At 42.8% G+C, this 21411-nt stretch overlaps 1 protein-coding gene across 2 annotated transcripts; it reads right to left on the bottom strand.

The window, feature by feature from the left end:
* Positions 1–5998: 5998 nt before the first annotated feature.
* USP1 (ubiquitin specific peptidase 1) lies at positions 5999–20965 on the bottom strand. Of its 2 annotated transcripts, none has more exons than XM_050961997.1 (9): positions 20558–20965; positions 19562–19806; positions 17441–17564; positions 15845–15952; positions 15097–15257; positions 13035–13744; positions 12145–12315; positions 10598–10799; positions 5999–7578 (listed from the first exon to the last, which is right to left on the bottom strand). In XM_050961997.1, exons 2-9 carry the CDS (start codon positions 19729–19731, stop codon positions 6840–6842), a joined length of 2385 nt encoding a protein of 794 aa, XP_050817954.1. In that variant the 5' UTR covers positions 19732–19806; positions 20558–20965; the 3' UTR covers positions 5999–6839. The 2 variants fall into 2 exon arrangements, with proteins under 2 accessions (XP_050817954.1, XP_050817955.1); XM_050961998.1 differs by lacking the exon at positions 20558–20965 and adding an exon at positions 20489–20555.
* Between the last annotated feature and the right edge of the window lie 446 nt (positions 20966–21411).

A 21411-nucleotide genomic window follows, 5' to 3' on the forward strand; every position in this document is an offset into this window, starting at 1 on the left:
CTTAGGAGGGTGGCCCTAAACCTGAATCTCCAGGCAGAGGAAGTCACAGAGGAGTCCGACCCGATGGTTGACATCCTTGCCCCAGAGGATCCATCTAGGATGGCCTTGCCCCTGATGATAACTATCCAGAACACTACTAAGGTGCTCTAGCAGACTGCGCCTCAATATCACCCGCCACTAAAGGGATGGAGAGATGCTATTTTGTGCTGCAGAAAGAGTACGAACACCTTTTCACCCATCCAGAACTGGGGACTCTGGTGGTCAATGGGGCGAATCATAAGGAGTGACAAGGGCAGCCAGGTCCTGCGCATAAGGCACGGGACATTAAGAAGCTGGACCTTTTCATCCCAAAGGTCTACTCGACCAAGGGACTCCAGCTTCGACAGGCCAGTGGTGGTCTTGAGAACCTTTCTTCAGGCCACGTTAGATGCAGCAGACTCAGCAGCTCAGACTATGGCCACCACTATTACAATGAGGTGCAGTGCGTGGCTGCAGGTGTCGGGGATACCACCTGAGGTTCAGAACACGATCCAAGACCTCCTCTTTGACTATGCAGGCCTGTTCTCCCAAAATAAGGACTCTTGCCTGCACAGCCTTAAGGACTCATGGGCGACTTTGAAGTCTTTGGGGATTCACACCCCTGCACCCCAAAGAAAGGCTTTTAAGCCTCAGCCCCCGTCCCATTTCTACTCTGAGCCTCCCAGGCAAGACTCATCCAGGGGCAGAAATAATAGGAGGCGCCTGCCACAGTCCTCCTCAGGCCAAGGCCAGGGTTTAGCCACACAGCTCCCATGCCGCCCGAAGCCAAACTTTTGAAGATGAGCCCAAGGACCGAGCATCAGTATCAAACTCGGATCCTTACGCCTCTCCGCCCCCCCCCCCCCCCAGTTTGTGAATCGACTCTCCCGCTTCTGCCGTGCTTGGTCCCAGATCACGTCAGATCGCTGGGTCCTGACTCCTGAGTAGGGGTGGGATATTCTATCCAATTCTGTTCCCGCCCTCCTACCCCCTTTCCCTTCCCCCTTCAGGGACCCTTCTCACAAACAACTCCTTTGCCGGAGGTGCAATTGCTCCTCGCTCTAGGGGCAATAAAGGAGGTTCCTCAGGAGTTCAGGGGCAAGGGGTTCTTCTCCCGCCATGTTCTTTTCTCCAAGGCCAAGGATGGGCTCCAGCCTATCCTAGATCTGCGAGACATAAACATATTCATAAGGAAAGTAAAATTTTGCATGACCTCTCTGGCAGCCACCATTCCTTTCCTGGATCCAGGGGACTGGTACACCACCCTAGACTTGAAATATGCACACTTCCATATATCCGTTATCCTGGCCCACAGATGTTTTCTTCACTTCTTGGTCAGTGGCGAGCACTACCAGTTCAGCGTGCTCCCGTTTGGGCTTTCAGCATCCCCCCTCCCCTCCCCCCGGGTATTCACCAAGCTTATGGCGGTTGTGGCAGCCTTCCTCCACAAATGTCAGGTGCAAGTATTCCTGTACATTGGCTCATCAAGGCCGAGTTGCAAGCACAGGCTGCAGAGCATGTCTCTCTGGCTCGGGCCACATTCCACAGGCTGGGCCTCATATTGAATGTGCCCAAGTCCACACTAGCCCTGACACAGAGAATAGAATTAATAGGAGCTCTCTTGGACTCAACCCAGGCCAGGGCGTTCCTGCCCAAGCTGTGCTTCCAAGCGCTCATAGACATTATTGAAAACCTTCGCCGATTCCCCACAACCACGGCCATAAATTGCATGAAACTACATGGTCCAGCACAGCAGGTTACACCTTTGGCCCCTCCACGTGTGGTTGGCGTGGGTGCACAGGCCGGGTAGGGACCCACTGGACACGATAGTTACCTTCCTCCCTTGCATCCTCGAGTCTCTCCCCTGGTGGCTGCAGTTGGGGAGCGCACCTGGGCAATGTCAGAACCCAAGGCCAATGGTCCCACACAGAACTATTGCTGCATATCAACATAAGGGAGCTGAGGGCAGTTCTGGCATGTCAAGCATTCCAGGTCCGCCTGCAGGGTGCCTGTGTATCGGTGCTGTTGGACAACACTGCAGCAATGTTCTGAATAAACGAACAGGGTGGTGCTTGCTCCTCTCCCCTGTGCAAGGAAGCCCTCGACCTGTGGGACTTCTGCATCACCCACTCTATACACCTGTTTGCGATGCGGAACAACAGGAAGTGCCAGCGGTTCTGCTCTTTTCTGAACCACAGCCCAGGTTCCATCCGGGACGCCTTTCACGGACAAGTCACCTGCTGTACACGTACCCGCCCCCCTTCCCTCTAATACACAAAGTCCTCAAGCCTCGCTGGGACAGAGCTTCCTTGATCCTCAGAGCACCAGCATTGGTTCACCATGCTGTTGAACCTCTCAGTGGACAGGCAAGTAGCCCTTCCTGTGTGCCCAGCCTTCATCATGTAGGATCATAGTTGTCTACAACACCCCAACCTGGAGTCCCTCCACCTCATGGTGTGAAAACTACATGGCCGAACCCTCTTGAGCTTCAGTTTTCGGACCCAGTTAGGAGCTCCTGCTGGGAAGTAGGAAACCCTCCACTCGTGCCACATACCTGGCAAAGTGGAAGCGCTTTTCCATTTAGTCTCTGCAGAGGGGCACAAAACTGCAGCTAGCGCCAATTCCCCTGGTTTTGGACTACCTGTTACTGCCAATCCCTGCTGCTTGAGGTATATCAGGGTACACCTGGCTGCCATTTCCAGCCCGGGGCCACAGGTAGGTCTTCGGCAATTCCATGGTGGGCTGGTTTCTCAAGGGCTTGGACTGACTTCATCCCCAGGTATGACAGCCTGTGCCCTAGTGGGACCTCAACCTGGTCCTGTCCATGGGGCCGTTTTGAGCCCATGGTAACTTGCCCTCTGTCCTACCTTCCTGGAAGGTGGCCTTTCTGGTGGCCATAGTGCTCTGAGCTCAGATACCCTTCTGGCTGAGGTTGAGTTCTGAGTCCCCCCATGGTCTTTTATAAAGACAAGGTGCAGATACACCCTCACCCTGCATTTCTGCCAAAGTTGGTCTTCCAGTTTCATGTGAACCAGGACATAATTTTACCTGTGTTCTTCCCTAAGCCTCATGCTAGTAACAGAGAGTGCATGTTCCATTTCCTGGATGTTAGGCGTGCCCTAGAAGTCACAGCTCTTTATTGCAGTCAAAGAAATGATGAAGGAGCTCCCTTTCTCATCCCAGTGCGTTTCATCATGGATCACACACTGTATCAGGACATGCTATGACCTGGCTAAAATTCCAGCTCCTCCACTTACAGCACACTCCACAAGAGTGCAGGCGTTGACAGCAGCATTCCAGGACATATGCAAGGCAGTAACGTGGTTTTCCATCCGTACCTTCACGTCACACTGCACCATTACCCAACAGGCAAGGGCCAATGCAGTCTTTGGCAGGGCAGTCCTGAACTCAGCAACCAAGTGCACTCTGACGCCTCCCACAGGGAAAATGCTTGGCAGTCACCTATTGGCATGCACATGAGCAATCACTCAAAGAAAAAATGGTTACCTACATCTTGTAACTGTTGTTCTTTGAGATGTGTTCCTTATGTCCATTCCAAATTTCACCCGCCTCCCCTCTGTCGGAGTATTCCGGCAAGCAGGAACTGAGAAGGCGGTGAGTCAGCAGGGACCTATACACACCACCATGAAGGCTCCACTCTAGAGGTCTCCACAGCTAACCCGACAGGTAGCACTGGGGGAAAAAACCTTCCGATCGTGCATGCGGTGTGTGCACACATCTACTGGAATGGACATGAGCAACACATCTCAAAGAACAACAGTTACGAGATATAGGTAACCATTTTTTATTAGGCTTTTACATTCATTGTGTTTCAGTGGTGGAAACTAATCAGCAGTGTGTCAGCAAGAGAAGAGCCAAAATGTAGCCTTGCCTCTCCTTTAGGTATGCATTTACAGGGCTGCCCACAGAGGGTGTTACCTGGGGTTCTTTCGACCCAAAGCTCTTGGTAACTTTTACTCTGTGCAAGGAAGTGTCAGGAAATAGATCAGGGGAGATACGGCCGTCCAACCGATAGATGGCTGGCACAAACAGGACAACACGAGTGCTTTCACTTAAAGCTAATCTTTACTACTGGGGGGCAATTTGCCCTGGGCCCCGCAGGGGCCCCACGAGCCACTCTGCGTTTTCGGCGGTACTTCCGTGGCGGGCCCGTCACTCACTCCGGGTCTTCAGCGGCAGGTTCTTCGTTGCAGCGGAAGACTCAGAGCGAGTGAAGGACCCGCTGCTGAAGTGCTGCCTCAGAGTACCGCCCGGTGAGTGCAAGCAGCGGGGGAAAAAAAAAGCCGCGATCTGCAGCGCTTAGGTTGCTCTACCGCTGCCGCTTCATTCTTCAGTGGTGGGTCTTTCCTTCCGAGAGGGACCTGATGCTGAATTGCTGTCGACGATCCGGCCCTGCCCCAGGCCCCCTGAATCCTCTGGGCAGCCCTGTGTATTTACATGTACGCTGAAAAGTACAGTATTAACTTAGGTAAACGGTGAGTTCCTGAAGGATGTAACTCACATTAAGTGATGTGTGCTCACTGCATTCATCTGATTAAAGAGCATTGCTTAAATGTCTTATATTAAGCTTACTAACGTAGAAGTCTATCAGTCACCTCCCCCTTGACTGTGCCAGGCATGTTCTGAAGAGATAAGGTGCAGCATGCATACTATATTATATTAATTAGCGTTTCTTTTGCTGAACTTGAAAACACAGTTGTGGATCCAGGCAGTAAGGTGCTATTCAGTGTAACAACAGCAGGATCTTACCTTAAGTGACTTCTTCTAGCACAGAGGTGGGCAAACTACAGCCCGCAGGACCTTCCTGCCCAGTCCCTGAGCTCCTGCCCCAAGAGGCTAGCCCCCAGCCCCTCCCGTGCTGTTCCCTCTCCCCCGCAGCCTCAGCTTGCCCTGCCGCTGGCACAATGCGCTGGACAGCAGGGCCGCGTGCTCCTGGGGCAGCGCCACTGCACAGCCCGGCCTGGCCCAGTGCTCTGTGCTGCACAGTGCGTTGCTGTAGCGCCGCCACCGACCAGTTCTCCAGGCAGTGCAGTTAAGGGGGCAGGGAGCCAGGGGGTTGGATAGAGGCCAGGGGAGTTTGGGGTGGTGGTCAGAGGGAAGGGGTGTGGATAGGGGTCAGGGCAGTCAGAGGGCGGGGAAGGGGGGTTGAATAGGGGCAGGGGTCCGGGGGGGCCATGATGGGGCAGCAAAAAGGGGTGGAACACAGGGTTCTGGGGGGGCAGTCAGGAAGAGGGGGGTTGGATAGGGCAGCAGGGGGCAGTCAGGGGACAGGGAGAGGGGGCTGGATAGGGCAGGGGTCCCGGGGGTGAATGAGGGGGGGGCTAGGCCACACCCCCTCCCCTGACCAGTCCTCCATACAAAATTTCCAAAACCCGATGCAACCCTCAGGCCAAAAGGTTTGCTCGCCCCTTTTCTAGCACCTATTCAAAATAATCTTTGCCTTTGAATAGTCCAAATTAGGCAAAAGAAAAATAAATTTGTCCCAAGCTTTATTGGTAAACTCCTTTGACGATTGACAGTTTAACATACTAATTACTGTAGACCTTAAAACTTAATGAAGAGATGGATCAGAAATGCTGTTCACATAAGGGTTTAAATTTTGTCCAGTGGAATTATCTTATTGTAAAAGCCAGAACTAAGCAATTTTAGTGAACATTTATTCCTGGAGGAAAGATCAAAGAAGCAGGATGTGTTTGTGCCATACTATCCCCCACCGATTGGAGAGAGAGTAATGCCAGAGCAAGAGAAGCTTTCAAACACAATCTGATCTGTTCATCTCAGACAAAATAAAAACATAAAATGATAGGCATTAATTTGATACATCTGTGTGTACACACATAGAATCAAGCCAAAGCTTTAGTTTTCCCATGTTTCAATGAGCTCTCAGTACAAATTAGCCTGTTAAGGTAATAAGATCACATCTGAATTGTTAATCCACCCAAACAGATATGCAAAGGGCTTTTAAAATACAAAATATTTTATTACACTGCATACAGATGAGCAATTTGAATTGCTTGCTTTCTCCCACAAATACATCTGATATACCTACAATATCACACATATTTACACTTTGTCCACTTAACACCTACGCAAAACAGGTGCAGGTTCGCTCATTCAAATCTGTATGAACAGGAATCAGTTAATATTTGCAATATAAGGAATCTTAGTATGCATCACATCCACTATTAACTTAAAGTTTAAGATGCTGTACCACTCCTTCCAGTACACTAAATGAGTTAACAGGACCCCATTTGTTTTTGTACTCTGAACAACACAGCAAAGATATTTTCAGGGGAAGAAGGTCATCACTAAGCTATAGCCGTACTTTATGTGCCCTGTACTGATGTCCCAAAGACTATATATGAAATATTGCTTCCAGTGTTACAAAAATACACAACCTCTGATGAGTTTTACTAGTTAATATAAATTTACTCCAGAATGTGAATACAAATAATTTTATTTTTTTTTTAAAGCTAATAATACGCAAGTCAGGTGTAACAGAACTAGTTATTTAAAAGCCGCTACTGTATTTTTGGACATCTTTTAAAAATCTATACAAATTTGTATTCCTAGTAGTGTGACATCACTAGTCTGCAGCACAGAAGTTATAGTAGGAGTTTAAGTTCTATGACATGGTTTGTTAATTCAAATTGTGCTGTTTATACAGAATTGTAAGATCTATAATAATCTCATCCAGTAGCTTCAAAAGACAAAAAGCTGTTACATCAAGGTAATCTTGATGCAAAAAGCACATCTATCAACAGGTATATGCAAATCTGTAATATTTACAAAATATGGTATCACTCTACAATTTTCTTATAAAACAAAAGGTAAGGAGTTGATGTAGATGATGATGTAGGGGAGAGAGAATTCAGAAAGTCCTTTTCCTCTGTAACCTTCACTTCAGAATCATCGAAAAGCAACCACTTTCCCTCATATTCCTTCAAGCTTTGTAACACATACAAAGCTTTGTTTTCTAGTCCACTGAAAGCTATACCATTTTGATCGCCATTTTCAGTACTTTTATCAAACTCCAAGATCCCATTAGTACTGGTAGATTCAAAATTTTTATTTTCAGTTAGTGTATTAACAACTTTTTCGGAGTTAGTTGCTTTGTTGTTGTACAAGTCACAGTCAGACTTACTTTTTTGTCCTCCGAGGAGTCCAACAGCTTCCATATTCTTTTTGCTCAAAGTTTTACTTGACTGTGCATTTCCATTGACTCTAAAAGAGACTTCACCATCATCATAATCTTCAGCAACAGCTCTTGCTTCCTCCTCATTCAGTGGTTCTGGCTTAATCGCTTCATACATCTGGTCAGTAATGAAATTGCCCTTGTCTAATTCTAGACTATTAAGATCTGTAATTTTGACAGAAGCCGTGTAGTGTCCACTGCTAATTGTAATGCCACTGTGCATTACTACTGCAAATAATCCGTAAGTATCATTAGTAGACTTTGTGCTCCATTCTTCTAGTGACAATTTAAGAGGTGTCAATAAGGGAGTATTTATCTTTGACAGTCCACCATAACAATCAAACCTTTGAAAGAAAAATGGTAAAGTTAGATTATTGGATCATTTCACATTTTTCTTTGTGACCTACAAATGATGGTTTAAAAAAAAACAAAAAAGTTTCTAGCCTTTTTCTGCTACTCCAATGTATGGACACTTCAAAAGCTTGGACTTAAAAACCAAGAAAAAACTTTTCTGCTTGTTTTATAAATAGTAGGAATGTCAATTCTGGTCTTCCCCAGTATCACTAGAAAAATTATTGGGGGACTCAAAGGATGTGTATTAACACACAACTTAACTGGAGGGGTGAAACTGAATCTTTAAGAAAGATTTCCTTTCTCCAAAACGTTACTCAATTATTGGCACTAACTAGATGTTAACCAAAAATCCAAAATTTTAAACGGTGATTAAAAATCCCTTCTCTCAATTGCTCAGATTTCACTCGTCTTGTCCTATTTTCTTCTTCCAGTCAGATTAGAAAGGAGCTGACTTCCTCATGTATAAACCAGTCAGGCTCTCAGTAGGTGTGACCTGAGGCAGCGTTTTGGCTCACTGTCTTTGGCAGTTCTTGTTTGTTTTGCTGGTGTCTTTTGTTCCTCCAAGCCTAGTGATTTAGATATAGTACTGCTATTCCAAGTTAAAATGCTGAAATCTAAAGTGGAACCTTAGAATAAAAACTTTCCAGACAGTTTCAGCTGCATCCCTGACTCCAGTATTAAGTTTGATCTCTCTGTTCTTACTTCCTTGTACTTTGGCTGATGATACCTTTGCAGAAAGCATTCAAGACAGTTCAAAGGGAAAATGGGGAGACTGGATTCAGTTCAAAATAGCATCACTGGCCAGGACAGAAGTGTGAATATTTTTGAGTGAGGATCTGAAGATCACCAGGACAGAAGAAAAAAAACATAGGACATTTGGAAAACAGCTGTGTAACCTGGCAATAGTTAAAGAAATCCTCTAGGAAGACAAATTTTGTTTAAGCTTATAAGCAAACTGAGGATCGAAAATATTGAGGGTCCCTGTAGTTCTATTTTTGAATTGTTTGCAGAAGGATCGGAAATGTATGGGCTCTTCCATCTGACTCAATATTAATTAAAACAAAACAAAGACATGCCTAAAATTAGTTTGCATATTAAGGAATATGTACAAGAATGCAAGGTAAACATTTTATAACTCGAATGGTCTACTGAAGAGGAGGCTATAAAGAAGACGACTGAGGTACCTGCATTAGAATTCTGCTCTAATACCATCAATTAGGGTTTTTTTTTATTTTGTGATCGGATTTTCATTTCTACAGCTCCAGAAAGGTAAAGATTACTACAGCACTCATGGGCACTTGGGAGAAATTCATTATTTAGGAGCTTAGAAGATTACAAGACAAAATATTGTAACATAACCCTTGGATAATGTGGTTATTTTACAGACACATTTATATTGGCTATAAATATATGTACATAAAGTTGCTATTAGTAACTGTTTACAGTGTATCCTAGCACCACTCATTTGGCAATTCATGTTTTGTGCTACTCCTAGCACCTTCCACCTGGATTCCCCAAGCACTTAATTAATATTTATAAAGTTCCAAAATACATCTTGAATTAAAGTATTATCCCCATTGTATAGATAGGGACTAAAGCCCTGAGAAATTAAGTGATTTGCTCAAGGTCACACATGAAGCTTCTAACAGATTTTGGAACAGAATATATCTCCTGATTCCCAGGCCTCATCCTCTAAAAAATCCTAAATCAGTAAGTGAAGTTCTAACTTTAGGTAATTTCATTTAATATCTTGAATTCTGATTCTGTACAGTATTGAGTGGCAGGAGGATGGAACATGTTCTGGGACTGAAGTAAAGTGGTGGAATATTGAGTTAAAGTTAATAAGCACAGTTTGTCCGTTTACTGCTTCCTGAGGAAATGACACAGGTGGCAGGAAAGTAATCATTTGTAATATATAATACTGGGAGGGCTGGAAAGCCAGATCAAATCTGCATATATTGTTTCAACATATGAAAAACTGTAAGTGAGCTCAAAAAGTAATGTTAGATCATTAATTTCTAATGTATTGGTTGGATGATGATTATAACAAATAACCTTCTTAATACATTTTACAATATAATGAAAATGTATTTAGATGTGGCCTTCTGTCACCTTAAGGTTATTTCTCTACAGAGATCTGAATAGCTATTGTGACTTGCTCATGTGCTTTTCCAACTTGCTCCTAAAACAACTGTATTAAGTATGTTGCTGTAGCTAATTCTCAGATGTGTACTGCTACTGTACTATTCATATTCATTTCTATTTGCTAGAATATTTTTATTCACATTCATGTAGAGACTGAAATTAGACATGGTAACCTTTTCAGCAAAATAAAGATTTACATAGTATAGGTGCATATTGCCAATGCTCAGCTACAGGCACTGACATAAATGGCACTTATAGTAACTAAATTAATGTAGTGGAGTGTTTTTAAAGTCAAAGGCATAGTCAAATTACTATGGTCCAAATGTGGTATACTTTAAAAATGTGAATGTGGGAGGCTAATCTCCAGTATTTTCTTTCTAAAATGTCCTCTACTCAGTGACAAAATCTCTACCATTTACCAGTTGCCATCCAGTTTTATGCTCTGTAGCTCATTTAACTAGTTATCCTGAAGTAGTTAACCTGTCCCCATAGTTCATAAACAAGTTTTTCTTTAAAAAAAAAAAAAAAAATTAAAAATCTTAATTTCAAGTTCCATTAGGAATATAAGAAAACAACAATGTTGGCATGAAATGTTGAGAGTATTTTCCCCAGCTTTCACAAGGGTATTACAAAACATGGTATAAAATCTAACATTGAGAAAATTCTTTAGTGACTTGCTAAAATAGGAAGAGCTTATGCCCAACAGCTAAATAAACTACTTGTATTGCCCTGTTTTCAGAAGGGATTTTTCAAAGTTAAATTCAGTCTACAAACAATTTTGTTATTTAAACATTTGCATCTGTTTTGGCAAGGTTTCTCTTCCAGCAGCAGTGTTTCTTAATATAGTTTATCTGCAATACTCACTCTAAGCCATTAGCCGCAAAGCACTTCAAGTGAACTGTTATAACTTCAGGCATTTTATCAAATAAAAGACTGCGTTCTGCTTCTGTGTAATGACGACAGTTTTCACAGAAATATTTATCCTCTCCCACAATCCTCTCTACCGATGCAAACTGTGAAATTGCCCATTTTAGGGTCTTCATTTCTGTTTTTGGCTCTGGAGAAACTACAAAAGAGAATTTTTACATTTCCAACATATACCACAAGAATTTTAAAACAGGGCTATAAACGTTAAGACAGTTACTTGCAAGAACTAGTATTAAAGTTAAGAATATTAAAAATGCACCAAATAGACTGTAAACCAAGATAAGTAAATAATCTCTGCTCATTGAATTTCAGGAAGTGCAAAAATGAGAGATACCAGCCAGGATATAGATTAACTCAGATTGAAAAACTGTTGGTGTGCTGCTTTGTTTCAGATTTAAACAAAATCTTCAAAGGCTGAGATAAGACAAGTGCACAACTCCCACTGACTTCCCTAGGAATTGTGTATGTGTATCTAAGAGCAAAATTTGACCCCTTTTAAAAAGGTAGGTAGGTTTCCAAAATAACTAGCAAGTTCTTCTTCCCGTTATGTCTGGTTTGCACTGATCACTTTAAACCAGATTTTAAAAAAAACGTCAATGGCAACATCTGCGGTAGTGTTTTAAATCTTTAAAAAAGAAAACTTAATTGGAATTAGGTGTAGTCTATTTTAATTCAAGATGAATATTTTCATCTTTCCCCACATAATGTAATAGGAAGTCAGGAATAGTAAAATCTCCTCCAGATTATATCATCAGGAGTTTAAACAATCTTTTCTTTACTACCCTGAGGGCTGGTCTGCACTATGGGGGAAAATCGATCTTAAATAAGCAACTTCAGCTATGTGAATAACATAGCTGAAGTCGAAGTATCTAAGATCGAATTACTCACCGTCCTCACCGCATGGGATCGATGTCCACGGCTCCCCTTGTCGATTCCGCAACTCCGTTCGGGTTGGTGGAGTTACGGAATCGATATAAGCGTTTAGATGAGATCATCAAACTGATCAATTGTGAAAAAGGAACTAAAATTGACTACACACACCAAGGTCAGTTAGAGAAATATTTTTTTATATATATATTATATATATATATATATATGCATGCTTGTTTTGTGCACCTAACATTTTACTCTGAGGTGTCAGTTATAACTACATTAGGCAAAAAAATTCAGATAGAAATTCCCTTTCAAGTTGATAATGTCCATTCAAATGAATAAAAGGATTGCAAGCACTTGTATCATTCAGGAGAGTGAATTTAAAGTAACTTTTTTAATGCTTTTTGGGATCCATCCATGTTATCAAGGTTATGTTTCCAATTCTAAAGAAAATCATAACAAGATATTGACGTGGCCAGGACCAAAAGCAATTTCTAGTAACATTCCTTTATAAACACCACTGGCACATCTCCCTCCCTCCCTCCCTCCAATCCCAAAACTAGAAATATATTAATCAGATATGCACATCATGACCCTTCACTGTTACTTACTTTCAGAACTCTCTTCTGCTTTAGAAAGTTCATCTTCTTGTACTGGCACACTGATGTCTTGAAAGTCTTCTCTTCTTTCAGTAAAACATTCACACTCCAAACATCGTGTTCTCAATACCAACTGACCCTGGAACAGTTTCTCCACTAATTCAAAAACAGCTAACTCTGAACCTAGAAAGAGTTACATAATAATATAAACCATCTATTAACAAAAAGTTCTTATCTACAGTAGTACATTAAGGACAATCATTGGTACTATTCTTTCTGAACTGGCACAGTGCACAATAGACATGGTCTCAGTTTTAGATCTTCAAATTCCATAATTTGTTTTATAACATTTAACAAACCATATAAACAAGCACATAATAATTTTGGGATATTGAATAAAGCATCTGAAAAAAATCTTGATCCTGGAACACTCAAATTTTTCAAATTTATTTTAAGATTAGATTCCAGATAGATATATCCTTTATTGAAAATGTCTCATCTTGGGTAATTTGTTTTGTATCATTAATGGATTATGTATATGTTGGCATTAACCTTAAATGATAAATAATTCTCTTGTGAGGAACATAAACACTTGTGGACTTTTCAAAGTCCATAATGCACAATGATTATAAATTTGGCATTCTTCTAACCTATTTACACTGCATTACTAGAATCACCTTATTTTCTGCTCACACTCTGTCTAATTATTATTATATATCTTAGACATATCTGTATGTCAGGTACTTCTATATATATCTAGGATTACATTGGGTGAAGAAATTTTCCATTTAAGGAAAAATAGATTTCAAATCCTCACTATGGTATTTGAGCACTAACTTCCCAGGTGTATTTGTTTCTGAGTCCGACTGTGCTTACATTAAGCCCACACATTTTTTACTAACCTTCTTGTAGTGGTTTTTCAATTCCTTTTTCACGAGCACTTTCAACAGGGGATGCAGGTTCAAAATACTCTTTTATATTACCATTTTCACACTTTACAGATGCTTCTTCAATCTCACAGCCATCAGTTTCTTTCATCTGCTCTTTGGATCCCAAATTGTTTGCTAGCTTTCCCACACTACAGAATTTAGACAGAATGCTGGGCTGTTTGCCTGAAGACTTAAACCAGTTTAATCTAAGTCGTGATTTCTTCTGTGTTGGCTTTGCAATCTCATTTTCAATAGAATACTTAGCAATGACATCTGTATGATTTTCTAGTTTCTCTGCTGCTGCTTTCCTCTTTGACCTAGTCTGTCTTTGATTTTCCTCTACTGCATTATGCTCCTTGGATACTTTAGATTTTTTCTTTGCATTCCCACTCTCAGTATCACTTTTCCTTTTCCCATTTCCTTTGGATAGTTTGTCTTCAGACTCCTCTGCAGTGTGACTGCTTGTTGCATAGTCATTTTCCTCACCAAGGCTGTTAATGCCATTGCTTTCAGTATTTTGATTAGACTTCTCCTCCAAGTGAGCTATAGGCTCTTCCACTGGCATATTTTTCAATTCTTCCTTCTTCAATATCTGACACCTTTCCTGAATGTTACCTAAGATACACTGTAATACTTCCTGGGCATCATGTTGCAGATATCCTTCATACATAGGGTTAAGTTCTCTATAGAGGAAAAAGGGAAGTGTTATATAGTTTTGAAATGATACATCTGGAGACTACCACATGTGATCAGTTATTGTGTTACAATGGAACTCCTATGCAGATTTTATATTTTTAATTTATGTCTGGCAGTGAGAGAGCCCACAGACTAGGATGGAAACACAAGAGGAGTCAAAGAGGAAGGATTTGATAATTTCAGGAGCTAATCCAAAACTGTGTAGCACTTCTGTATTAATCACAAAAGGATGAAAATTTTGGAACATAAGACTAAATTTTACAATAGACGTTAAGAAACTAATACTAAAGGATTGATACAGATGTATTACTTTGTAAAACACTTTCATGTTCTCAACTGAAAGACTATATATAAATACAGATACAACCTCACAATATCCATATCCAATAAATGTTTCTGGACATTTTACACATGGGAAAGCTGAGGCCAAAGAAGTGAATTGACTTGACCAATGTCATACTTTGGAGGCAGTCTGACATAGAACCCACATGTCCTAACTCCTTGTGTCCCCTTCTCCATTTGCTAGACACTGCCTTTCTGTGATAGAACAATACCACAAGATTAATGTCCAGGTGTATTATCAATAAATACCACCAGTTTACCTCAATTTAATAATGCCCATCCCCATTAACTGCTACAATTGACAAAAAGCAGAGAACAGTTTTAAGAACTACTTCTGCACTTTATTAAGAATAAAAAATTAGATGTGCAACACTGCAGACTGTTTACTAAGTAGGTAACTATAATATGATTTGAGATCAAAATTAGAGATGTTTGGATAAAAAGTCCAGGCCTGAAGAGAAGGTTCATATACCACAGGTAGCCATGGAAAGGAGGCTGGGGGCAAATGGCCATTTCACAGGCTGAATCCTGCAAGGTACTGAGAACTCTAGCCCTGATCCAGCAAAGCACTTAAGCACATACTTAAAGCATCTGTGTAGTACCAGTGACATAAACGTATTTAAATGCTTTGCTGGATCTGGGTCAAAGTACTCAGAACCTTACAGAATCAAGGCCTGTAATCTTAGCTCTAAACCTTGATACCACAAGAGATAGCTGAAACGTAGATGCACAAATTTTATCTTGGGCCACCTTCCCACAGTAAAATTGACTGGGATTATATCCGTTTTGCTATGTGGCTGCTAGAGAATTGTGAGCAGCAGAACTGATGCAATCCCCTGCATGGAATGTGGAAAAAAAACAAAAACACATTCCCTACGCTAGTGTATCAAATTTAAAAACATCAACCCCCAATATTTTCTTTAAATAATTTGTGTATTACAATAATTAGCTCAAATTTCAGTGAAAATTCTGATATTTCATTTAAGATTATTTATACCTAAGTGTATTTAGTAGCCTTCTTGGCTGAGTAGCAAGTTCATCTGTATATTTTTCTGGATTTAATAGAAAACTGGCCTGAAGCTGTTCCACTGAAAGAATCAAGGAATGCAAACTGCAGATTAGTTCATAACTTGCCAAAGGATCTTCTTTACAACTTCCCTGTAATCATAAAAGAAGAGACAATAGTTGAGCTTTTGCCTCCGAATACAACAGTTGAAGGTTTTTTCCCCTGCCTCCCTTATCCCTTTTCTGTCAGTCATTGCCAGCATTTCTATTAGTTAAAGGAATGGAAGCAGGTGCTTCTTGAAACATTCAATATATTGCTTCTTTGCCTGCAGGAAGAGAACAAGAAAGACCAACAGATTCCACCAGATATTCTATCCCCAAAATAATTCTGGGGCAGGGGCGGGCCAGGGCCCCACCGGGGCGAGGGGCGGCCCAGGTCAGCCGCTTCAGCTGCAGAAGTCACAGAGGTCCCAGAAAGTCACGGAATCTGATGTTTGTGAAAGATTTCCAGTCTTACTTATAAACCTTCCAAAAATAACTTTGAAGGGCAGTGTTATAAATTGTAAATGAGTAAAAAATGATACCGCTATAATAAAGTTAAATTTTCTTCCAACAGGAAGTTCAAAAAAGCTCTTTACTGTGTGCCCCTACATATTCCAAGATATGACATTTTAATTTATGCTGCACTTACTTGCATAATTACAGCTAAAGAAAGATCAAATGATACATATAAAATTTACCTTGTCTGACTTTTGTTCTCCTTCATCCTTTAACATTTCTCTCTTCTTTGAAATAATGTTAAATAAGTGTTTCACTCCAGTTTTAAAGCCAGGACAAAAATATAACACCTAGCAGCAGCAGTATAAAACAAGAAAAAAAACTAAGTGAGCAAAAAAGTTGTACAAGAAAATAAAGTTAAAACTAACATTAAAAGTCCATGCACATAGGCCAAGTTCTGCTTCTGCATCTCTGGGTTGCTGTACAGCACGTAAGGATGCAGAAACCTCGATGGCCCATGCTGTGCAAATATAGGTAGAGTACAATTTTAGAACTATTGATGTTAAAAACTTAAGCACAAGAGTAAAGGTTCTCATGTGGCTCTCATCACTGTGTCATTTGAGGTCATAAATACCATACTTCCTCAAACATTAATGAATTTATTCTCCAAAAGTCCTTGTGAGATAATTCTTTCCTATCTCCCTTTACAGGTAAGGAACTGAGGCAGAAAGATTAGGTGCTCAATCCAACATCCACTGGAAGTCTGTTGCTGATCAGGGAACCTTGTCTACCGAATTTCAGTCCAATAATTTAACCATGAGATCATCCTTCAAAAGCTAAACTTCCTCATGCCACTCAACACTCATTTTACAGTACAGTGAGAGTAAATACTGCTGATATTCAGGAATGTATTGCTGTAGTGGAAAGCTTACTTTTGAATTCCCTAACTATTTATAGTTATCTCCACTAACTAAAAGTAGGATGGAAATTTGAAAAATCTGACTCCCTTTTGCGTTTTAAGTATTGTGAGTGAGATGTCCAACTTCCTGTGATTTTAAAGCTTCAAAATTTAATAAGAATTGGGCAACTGACTCCCTTAGGCACTTGAAAATTCCATCCAAGTGATTAAAGGGATAGAGGATAAGTCAGTTAACATGAATGACTGAAAAGTAAACTAATCTGTTTATTTTTTCACTTTACTACACTTTTTACACTTGTGTAGAGAAATGACTAGTCAGCAGTTTGTCTTTCTGGTTTCCTGCACTAGTACAAAGATACTGAGTTTCCAGCATTGCAGGGGAGTGCTTCAGTTTTAAAAGAGATTCAAATTAGTTATTTTTTTAATTTCATAAATTGGGGAAAACTGGGAAACCAAAATAATAAAATTGTGAGTTTCAACTTCTTGATAGCATCTCCTAGAATATTCCACCTATTAGTGTTGGATGGAACTCTGCTTTTTATTAAAGGGTAATCTGCATCCCTCTGCAGAATACAAAGGGATTTACACTACCAAGTTCTGCCTCCACTCGTGCGCCTAACTTGGCATGATGCAAAACGAGGAAGGTGGTGTGGTCAGAGAACAAGTCTAGCCAACTCATGCCCAATCCTGGGAGCAAACCTTAGGGCAACGCAGTAATTTCTTTATAAAACAATTACTCCTGCAAGTGAGCAGGAGTAGATATAGCTATATGTGCACCATTGGCTGCCTGGAGTGTGTGGTATCTCCCTTCAATCCCATTTTTACCCAATACTTTGTCAAACTAGGAGTCTAAAGTGTTTGTATAAAAGGTTTAATGACAACGCAAATATCTTTTCCAATCCTCAAAATATGAATTTACCTGAAGTATGCTGTTAAGGTAACAAGTATTGCCAAGATTGTTCAAGCCCACAAAGGGCAGCATGTTGTCTTTTTTCTCGCAACTAATGGGTGAAGGAGGCTGTGCTGCAGGAACAACCTGATCACTATTAAACAGAGAAGAGAGTACGTAATAGAAAGCAAGCCTTTTTTTTTTTTAAATCTTAGAACACATGCATATACATCTTGACCTTTTGAAGTGTGTCTTTCACATCATTAACTTCTTACAAAACATCTTTTAAAGGGAGTTGGGTAGCTAAATACCTTTAAAAATCTGGCCCTTACACTACTATATAAAATTAATCTTTTCATACTGTCAACAGATCACAGATGGTACCAAAACTATCAGTTTTTGAAGCTCATGCTATGCTGTGTGCTCAAAGATGGAACCACTCAACAGAAACAGTATTTTCTAGGAATTTATGCAAAAAGGTTTGCAATAAGCACACAGATATTCCAGGAATAGTACAACACCCATGTGTAGGGCCCTACCAAATTCACAGCCATGAAAAACGCATCATGGACTGTGAAGTCTAGTCTCCCCCATGAAAGCTGGTGTTTTGTATACTTGTACCCTATACTATACAGATTTCACCAGCGTTTCTCAAATTGGAGGTCTCAACCCAAAGGGCATTGTGGGGATGGGGGGGGAGGGTTTTGCAAGATTATTGTAAGGGGGTCACAGAATGGCCACTGTTGTTTCTGTGCTGCCTTCAGAGCTGGGTGGCTGGAGAGCGGTGACTAGGCACCCAGCTCTGAAGGCAGCACCCAGCCAGCAGCAGCACAGAAGTAAGGGTGGCAATACCATACCATGTCATTCTTACTTCCACACTGCTGCTGGTGGCACTGCCTTCAGAGCTGGACTCCCAGCCAGCAGCTGCTGCTCTCCGCTTGCCCAGCTCTGAAGGCAGCACTGCCACCAGCAGCAGTGCAGGGGTAAGGGTGACAGTACCATGACCCCCTATAATAACCTTGCAAACCCCTCCATCACAGCCCATTTAGATCAGAACCCCTACAGTTACAACACCATGACATTTTAGATTTAAATAACTGAAATCATTAAATTTATTATTTTTAAAATCCTATGACTGTGAATTTGGTAGGGCACCTACACCTGGCCAGACAGTTTCTTCTGAAGTCTTTCAAACCAATATGGAAAAATCCCTAGAAGTTTTTCTATAACATTTGAGTTATTCAGACTTCGCTACTGTAGCACTAAACAAAAAATGCCACTGTGTATACTTTCCATTCTAACCTTCCCCCTCCCATCGCCAAAAGATTATCATCACAGAAATTCCTGTGCACAAACCCAAGGGCAAGACTCAATCCATTATGTAGAGAAGCTAGTGTAGAAGCATTAGACTGGTAACGTACTGGTGTAATAAAACAAAGGCTTAAATGGTCATCAGTGCATTTGTAATTTAATGTGCCTGAGTAATTCTTTTCTCATGTAACCCTCTTCATTATCTGGTATGAAGTTAGCTGGAAGCCTCATTCTGGAATTGAGGGATACCGGAGAAATTTAATGGAAGAAAGCTAGTATTGCAACTGCCGATGCTTGTACAAGTACTAGAAATGAGACTTTAACATCCAGAACCTTTCCCAGGCACTAAGACTCACTTAAATCTCATTTTGAAAAACAGGTTTGTGGTTTGCAAGTTCTTTAAAGCCAGAATATCCTTGTTTTTAAAATAATTTCGTACGTAAATCTTTATAAGTAGCCTCTGTTAGCTTAGTGTATTGATCACATTCTCCACAAGTTAGACATTCTACAGGCAAGGTTAACATCCATAATAAGTGTAAACTCAGTCACCCCCATTTTCTTAAACTAGGTTTCAAATACCAAAATCAGTTAGATGAAACTGACTCAAGCATTCCATTATAACTTGCTTTGTGAAATTTATTCTCTATTGGAGCAGTGCAGCAGGCAGAACAGTTTAGTGTTCAAGAGCCAGGTTGATAAGACAGCCATTTATTAAGACTTTTTTACTCTCACCTGTCCATTATTAAACAAACTATTTCTCATATAAAAAAAAAATACTACTTAGAGTGTTTAGCATTGACCAGGTTACAATCAGAAAATCTTAAACAAACTCTTACATACATTTGTGACTCTCTGTATTCTGAACTCTTTTGTTCATTTTCTTGTGACTCTGTAAAATCCAGTGCTCTTTTCGTTTCCTTTTTTTGGAAAAGCTTCAGGGAAAGTCTATTTTTCTTTGACGGGCTACCTCTCAAAAGCCCAGTAGCGTCAGTCGGTAATACACCTGGCATTTTTTCCTCACTCACAAATAATGGGGACGGGGAATAAGATCACCCTAGACAGAAAGCTGCAATCGGCAGTAACACCTGTCAAACACGTTACATTTACTTTTATTGTGGGAAGCGGCCATGCGTGCAATAGACGTTCATGACAGTACTTCCTAGTGGCTCAGAGGACTGGGCAAGAGCCGTTTCACCTTCAGCACGCTGAATCTAGGCAGGGGTGGGTAATGACCAAAACCAGATCGTCTCTCCTGGCTGTGCCCAGGGGCCTGCCTGAAGGGGGCTGCGCTGACGTTTCAGGCTAGTGTAGGAGACCGGGCCCACCTCACAGCACACACTGGCTACACCACCTGGTGCCGGTGTGGCGCTTCCAGCAGGGAGGCCAAGGCATGGATGGGCTGGAGCCTGCCTGACCCGCCCTGGAGAGCAGAGCTGTGGGGCCCAGCGACAGCGCCTCCTGCGAGCACCAACAACCCGAGCCGGCAGCCGGGTCTGGCCCCGACGCGGGACAACGGCCGCTCCCCCGCGCTATTTGGTACCCACCGGGCCCCTGGCGCAGCAGTTAGTGAGGCTAGAGCAGACTAAGCCCTTTATTCCAGCTATTCCCCCCCACCCCGGGGGAGGGTGACCGCGACCGCAAGAGCTGCTGGAGCGTGTCCCCGGGAAGGAATCACAGGCTCCCCAGACACAGCTTAAGGCGGGAGGGGAAACCCCCAAACTCCACCGGCCCCAGAGTGAGTGGAGGCGCCCTCCCCCCGCGCCTGACCCGCAAGGGACGGGGTGAGTCCCCTGACTCCTGGAGGGGAGGGTCCCTGCCGGCGCCGCGTCTCCTCACCCGCTACATCTTCGCTTGGCCCTGGTGCCGCCGGGAGGGGGCACGCGCTCCTAGAATCACCCTCCCTGGTTGCTATGGAGACTACAGGGCGCCCCAGTCCCGCGCTCCCCACAACGGGAAAGTTGGCGGGTTTTTCCTCGCGCCAGGGCCCGACACCTGCCCCCTCGCGCCAGGGCGTGTGCGGCCTTCCTCATTAAACGCCGGCAGAGAAATCCCTCCAGGCCCCTCGGGACTGAAAGGGTAGCAGCAGCCAGCGGAGCTTCGTCTCCTCACAAATATCTGGTAGGCGCGCTAGGCCGCATTATGGGGCGCGCTAGTAACCCCAGCACAACTGTCTGTTTCCTAGACTCAGGCAATATCTTGGCCAGCCCGAGGGGTCCTGGCGGGGCGCGCGCGTGCGGCGGTAGAGGCCTGGCCAGAGGGCTCGAGCCTGGGAAGGCGATGGGACGGGTTAAACCATCGTACATGGATGCCTGCCCCCCTCCCTTTCCAAGGAAAGTGAGTAGGTCCCGAAACACCGACTCAACCCCGCCCACCCTTTGCCGCCTCCGCCAATAACAGCGCGAGAAGATCAACCAATCAGCGTCTTGCGCGTGCTGATTATGCCTCTGACGGTATTCAAATAGACCCGGGTAATTAACGGCTCTCGCAGTGGAGCGAGGCGTGAGAATAAGGGGGGGGGGCACATGCGGCGCATGCCCAGTCGGCTGCCCGCGTGGTCCCATCGCCCGGGGAGCGGTAACAGCGCGAGCAGCGAGCCCAGGGCCTGGCGAGCTTTGGAACGAAGTGGCACGAACTGCGCAGCATCTCTGAGTGAATCGGGACTGGGCGCCCCCGAGACCCTGCCCTGCTCA

This window comes from Gopherus flavomarginatus, chromosome 7 (assembly GCF_025201925.1).
Source record: "Gopherus flavomarginatus isolate rGopFla2 chromosome 7, rGopFla2.mat.asm, whole genome shotgun sequence".
Lineage (NCBI taxonomy): Eukaryota > Metazoa > Chordata > Testudines > Testudinidae > Gopherus > Gopherus flavomarginatus.